The sequence below is a fragment of the Rutidosis leptorrhynchoides genome, chromosome 4 (assembly GCF_046630445.1).
Source record: "Rutidosis leptorrhynchoides isolate AG116_Rl617_1_P2 chromosome 4, CSIRO_AGI_Rlap_v1, whole genome shotgun sequence".
NCBI classification, from domain to species: Eukaryota; Viridiplantae; Streptophyta; class Magnoliopsida; order Asterales; family Asteraceae; genus Rutidosis; species Rutidosis leptorrhynchoides.
Window position 1 is genome coordinate 469,950,630 of NC_092336.1, and position 6,637 is coordinate 469,957,266.

The window sequence follows — 6,637 nt, forward strand, 5'->3', positions numbered from 1 at the left end:
TTGTAAAAAGTACAATTTTTATAAAAATATTATTTTTATGTTATTTATTTATTAAAACTATTAATTTTACAATTTAATTAAACTAATTAAACAAAATAATAATAAAAACTAAAATAAATAATTAATTAAAACCTAATTAGGGTTTTATAATAATAATTATAATAATTACCCCGTAATTAATTGCTGACTAGGGTTTCTGTCGGTGTCAGAGTGGCTCCGCGAGTCGCGGTTCCACCTGGCAAAAATCTCCGCGAGTCGCGGTGAATGAAAATTCAGATCAGGTGCAGTATTAAATTCGACGTTTTACTTTTTTTTTGTTTTATATTTTCTGTTTTAATAAAAATATTTATATAATAAAAACTTATATTAAAAAACTAAAATAAAAATAGAAATACTTTATAATTTTATAAATAAAAAATCTTAAAAATAGATTTATATATATATATTTTTTCGGTTTTTGATTTTATGTTTTAATAAAAACAAAATATTTAAATAAAACTTATATTTTTTTTAAAAAAAATAAGGAAACTTTATAAAACTTAATTATTTAACAAACTCTTAAAAATATTTAAATTTTTTTTTTCTTTTCTATGTTTTCGAATATTTAAAACGTATTTTTACAAAAACGTATTTTTATAAAAGTAAACTAAAAATAATTTTTTTTTTATTTAGCGTTGCGCTTCCGGCTTTTAAGCAAGAAATTGGGTTCCCCGGCAGCGGCACCAAAAATACTTGATGTTAAAGCTAAGGGGTATAAAATACTATTAAATTTTATAACGAAATACTATTAAATATGATACAATTTTTACACAAGATATTTATTTATTTATAGAATAGATATACTTAAACCTTGCTACAACACTTATAGGCAGTGTACCTAATCGTACAGTAGTGTAGTTTTTAGTAAGTCCGGTTCGTTCCACAGGAAATCTTTTAATCAAAGCTTAACGCTATATCAGTTTTAAATTATAAAAATACAAATATGTAAATAAGTAATATTATTATTATAAAAGGGGGTTTTTACCGTTTAATGACCGGTTTGTCGATTTTAAAACTTTAGTCGCAGTTAAAACCTAATGTAAAATATTAAAAATAAATACAAGACTTAATTTAAAGCGTAAAGTAAATAATGATAATGAAATTGCGATAAATAAAAGTGCGATAAAATAAAATTGCGATAATTAAAAAGTACGATAATTAAAAGTGCAATTAAAAACAATAACAATAAATAAAAGTGCGATAATTAGAAGTGCAATTAAATATAAAATAAAGGAAATTAAATATGAAATAAAAGAATTATGCTTATTTAAACTTCCGTAATCATGATGTTTGACGTGTTGATTTTAGTTTTATGCCCATGGGTTAATTGTCCTTTGTCCTGGATTATTTAATATGTCCGTCTGGTTTTTGTCCATAACAGTCCATCAGTCATAAATATAAAGTGCGAGTGTCCTCGTCAAATTATCCTTATACCCGAAGTTAAATATTCCAACTAATTGGGGACTTAAATTGTAACAAGGTTTTATTACTTTGTTTAATAATTACACCAGGATATCGACTGCGTGTAACCCAAGGTTTTAATACTTTGTTACCAATTATGCCAAGTGTCCTTGTACATAATTTCACCCATGTTTTAATAATTCTAGTGACTATTAATCCATTCCCGTGTCTGGTTAAATGAACGATTATTCGTACATATAAATATCCCGCCCATCGTGTCCGATTGAGTGTATATGGTTATTTATAGGGACGTCCAATTGTAAATCTTTATATTAAAATTAACAAACTATCATTTAGTTAAACAAATATAAAGCCCATTAATAGCCCATAGTCTAATTTCCACAAGTGTCGTTCTTTTGTCCAAACCCCAATTATGGTACAAAGCCCAATTATCCAATTTTAGTAATTAGCCCAACATCATGATTACTTCGTTTTAAATAAGAATAATAATAACTTAGCTACGAGACATTAAATTAAAAAGGTTGAACATAACTTACAATAATTAAAAATAGCGTAGCGTTACACGGACAGAATTTCGACTTACACCCTTACAACATTCGCTAACATACCCTTATTATTAGGATTAAAATTAAAATTAAAATTAAAATATAAATATTTACGTATAGATATAGAGAGGATGGATATATATTGATATTAAAAACGATCGAACTGCGTTAGATTTTATAGGGATTTTAGTCCAGGGAAGCTCCGCGACTCGCGGTCCATTTCTTCTTCAAACTCCGCAAGTCGCGGAGTTTGTTTTTACAGCTCACCAAACCTTGGCTCCTAGCTTGTCGACGGATTATATAAATAAATATAATATATAAATAATTTTAGTAATTATTTAAATATTATATTATATTTATGTGCATAGTTGACTTGTAATTTTTAGTCCGTTGCGTCGAGCGTTGAGAGTTGACTCTGGTCCCGGTTCCGGATTTTCGAACGTCCTTGCGTACAATTTAATATCTTGTACTTTGCGTTTTGAATCTTGTACTCTTGTAATTTTGAGACGTTTCTTATCAATAATTGGAACCTCTTTGATTGTATTTTGTACTTTTGAGCTTTTTGGTCGTTTGCGTCTTCAATTCGTCGAATCTATCTTTTGTCTTCACCTTTTATTATTTAAACGAATATCACTTGTAAATAGAACAATTGCAACTAAAAGCTTGTCTTTCTTGAGGAATAATGCTATGAAATATATGTTCGTTTTTAACATTATCAATATATATATATATATATATATATGTATATATATATATGTATATATATATATATACACATATATAATGTATATATATAGATGTGTGTGTGTGTGTGTGTGTTTGTGTGTGTATACATATACAAATATTTCATGCGGTAAATTTAAAGAGACATTCATAGAAATAACATTCACAAAAATATTAAACATTTGATTACAACAACAAGCGTTTTTTGATAAATGACAAGAATTACACATCAATAATTATCATCATCGCTAGAGTAAGCTTCATTTTGAGGAATTTGGGGATTTAGCTCATCGTCAGCCACCAAAACATCATCATCATCATCATCATCATCACATATGTCATGAGGAAGAGAAAAAGGTTCTAAATCACAAATGTCATCATCATCATCATCATCATCATCATCATCATGTGTTGGTGGATTAACTTCATATGTTGGTGGATTAAACTGAATTGGTATTGATTCTCCAGGTACACTCATACTTGTATAAGTCATATTATCTAAATCAGCATCAAGGCTAAGATCGGATGAATTGGTTTCGTGTACAACATCCCGTATGGTGTCTTTGATAATGTCTCTATCCCAGAGTTTTCGATGATGTACCTCATGAACGACCTTCCAGCTGCTAGAGGTTTTGGAAGGATCGTCGATGTAAAAGAGTTGTTGAGCTTGTGTTGCAAAAATGTGTTGATCATCTTGGTACCACTCATCTTTCGTGTCAATACTAGTTATGTTATTCACTTTAACTGTACGTTTACGGTTCTGGGTGTTCTCAGTATTGAACCACCGGCATCTGAATAACACAACACTAAATGCACCACCATAATGCAACTCAACAATATCTTCCAACCGACCATAATACTTAGAGACAGGAGCACCGACATATGCGAGTGTTGCAATTCCATTTTCTTGTGTTGTGCGTCGATTATCGCGATTGCTAACCACAAACCTAACACCATTCACATTGCAGGAACTGTAATGGTTTGAGCTACCCACCGGTCCTTCAGCTAGACAGATCAATTCATCGCTATACTTCGATCTGTCAACTGACCGTAGTTCACGTATCTGTTAATATATATATATATATATATATATATATATATACAATGAGTTTACCTGGTTGGTGAACCAACTAGGAAAATTTGTTTTCATGTCCATATTGGAGTTCTCTGCTTTAAACTGACTGTAAATGTCCAAAGAGAATTGTTAGTATGATCAACGTTTACATAGTTAAGTCATTATAAATTCATATTTTAGTATAATGACTTACTTTTTGTATTCTTCGTTGTCAGAACAATTGTCGAGTACATACCAGTGAATTTTATCCTGAATATTACAGGCTAGAGATTTGAACACACCTTTACTGATAAATTTACATAACGATCTGAACACACGAATCTCACATGACCTAATTGGCCCGTCCGCATATCTTTCAGGACGATTAAATCTCGTCTGTATACCTTCAAGAGACATTGAACATGCAGTTAATGCTTCATCGGCAACGTACCCCTCAGCTATACAACCTTCAGGCTTAGCTTTATTTCTAACATAATTTTTTTAGTTTTTTCATGTATCTCTCAATTGGATACATCCACGTCATGTAAACAGCCCCTCCATATATAGCCTCTTCCTGTAAATGCATCACCAAATGAATCATTATGTTAAAAAAAAGGGGAGGATAAATTAACTCGAGAGTACATAACAGTTTAATCAATTATTTTTGAGCTTTCAACATGTCTGCCACCATTAACTCTCCAGCACAAATTTGCTTAAAGAATGCGCATAGCTGCATTATTGGTGTAGAGATAGTGTTGTCCAAAAATGCGTTAACTCCGACCGGTAATAATCGTTGCATCATGATATGGCAATCATGAGATTTCATGTTCGTAATGTTGGTATTATCCTTCTTCACTTTATGCCTGAAGTTTGATCCAAACCCATCTGGAAGTTTTACTTCTTTAATGAATTTACAAAAACTTACCCTGTCTTTGGGTTTTAAAGAGTATTTGAGAAGAGGTTTGAGGAATTTCCCATCTTTTTTACCTTTGGTTTTAGGTTTGAGCCACAAATCTTTTCAAATTCCCAATTTTTCCAAGTCAACTCGTGCATTATGAGTGTCTTTGGACTTGTCATTCATTAATAAGGTACCCAAAATAGCCTCAACACATTCTTTTCAATATGCATGACATTCAAGTTGTGTTGTAGTGGAACATATTTCCAATACTCAAGTTCCCGAAAAATAGAAATTTTAGTCCAGTTGTGACGACGACACTTAGGGGGACGTTTTCTTTTTTCACCAACATTTCTATGATTTTTTCTGGAATTACCAACTAGCAACAAATCTGTAAGTTGGTTTTCGATATCAGCTACTTTGAACTTTCTAGGTTTAGAGGTATGATCAACCTTACCATTGAATTCTAAGCTTTCTCTGTATGGGTGATTCGATTCAAGGTTCGGTCTGTGACTGACAAAAACAATTTTATTTTTCACACGCATAGCAGGAGTGTCCTCGTTACATGTAGGGCATGCTTTATAGCCTTGGCCACTCCAACCGGACAAACTACTACGGGCAGGATAATCGTTTATGGTCCAAATAGGCATTGCTTTCATTTGAAAATACGTGTTTGTAACTGAGTCATGTGTAACAACTCCTTCGGACCATAAAATCTTCAGTTCATCAACCAAAGGCCTCAAGTAAACATCAATATCTTTTCCAGGTGATTTAGGACCAGGAATTAACATAGTCAACATGAGAGAACTTTTTTTCATACATATCCACGGCGGCGTATTGTACGTTATCAATATTACTGGCCACATACAGTAAGGATTATTTATGTTTCCGAATGGATTGAAACCATCATCAGCCAACCCTAATCGAACGTTTCTGTGTTCACGTGCAAAATCTGGATATCTTTTGTCAATTTCTTTCCAAGATCGACCATCTACAGGATGACGCATCTTACCCTCTTCATTGCACCGCCCAGTAGCATGCCAAGTCATATCCTTTGCAGTGTATCTGAAACTGTACAAACGTTTTAGTCTTGGAGTTATTGGAAAATAACACAAAACTTTATTAGGAACTTTCTTCCCCGTTGTGCGTTCATCTTTCCATCTACTCTCGTTACATATTGGACAGTTTTCCAAATCCTGGTATTCTTTATAAAACAAACAACAATCATTCTTACAAGCATGTATCGCTTGATACCCTAAACCGATATTTCTCATCCACTTCTTAGTTTCGTAAAATGATTTCGGAATTGTGTTATTTGGGGGATGTGATTGTATGAGTAATTCTAACAATTGGTCGAATGAAGTATTCGTCCATTTGTTCAAGACCTTAATGTGTGTTAACTTGGCTAAAAACTCTAATGAGGACAACTTGCTACTGGGATATAGCTCGGTTTGGGTGGAGTCAATTAAATCCTCAAGACCAGTTGCGGTCGTGTCATTCATAGTCTCATCGTCATTCGGACCTTCCTTCTCAAAATTAGGAACTTCCTCCAACTGAATATCGTGCAAGAAATTTCTTAGAGGGTCCGTTGTGTTGTGTACTTCGGGTGGTTGTGGTAGTTCACCGTGATGCCGCCACATAGTATAAGAGGGTTCAAACCTATGTTTAATTATATGGTCTTTTATATGTTTAGGTTTAAGAAAAACCGTATTACCACAATGTTTACATGGGCAACTACACTTAGCGTGCGAATACAAATAATTTTTACACCTCTCAATAAATGCATTAAGACCAGACAAAATTTCATTCCTCGTCCCTGAACTTTACATCAAATTTGACTCCTCGTCCTTTTTTTATGCATCCCTCGTCCCTAATGTATCACAATTCCACATCCCTCGTCCTTTTTCTTGACTCTTCATCCTTTTTCTTTCTATCAATTCTACATTCCTCGTCCCTAAA

At 32.6% G+C, this 6,637-nt stretch overlaps 1 protein-coding gene across 1 annotated transcript; it reads right to left on the reverse strand.

The window, feature by feature from the left end:
- Nucleotides 1–2,958: 2,958 nt before the first annotated feature.
- LOC139842283 (uncharacterized) lies at nt 2,959–6,318 on the reverse strand. Its single transcript, XM_071832441.1, has 6 exons — nt 4,876–6,318; nt 4,317–4,357; nt 3,998–4,270; nt 3,844–3,910; nt 3,154–3,759; nt 2,959–3,015 (listed from the first exon to the last, which is right to left on the reverse strand). The coding sequence occupies exons 1-6, from the start codon at nt 6,316–6,318 to the stop codon at nt 2,959–2,961; spliced, it is 2,487 nt and encodes an 828-aa protein (XP_071688542.1).
- Between the last annotated feature and the right edge of the window lie 319 nt (nt 6,319–6,637).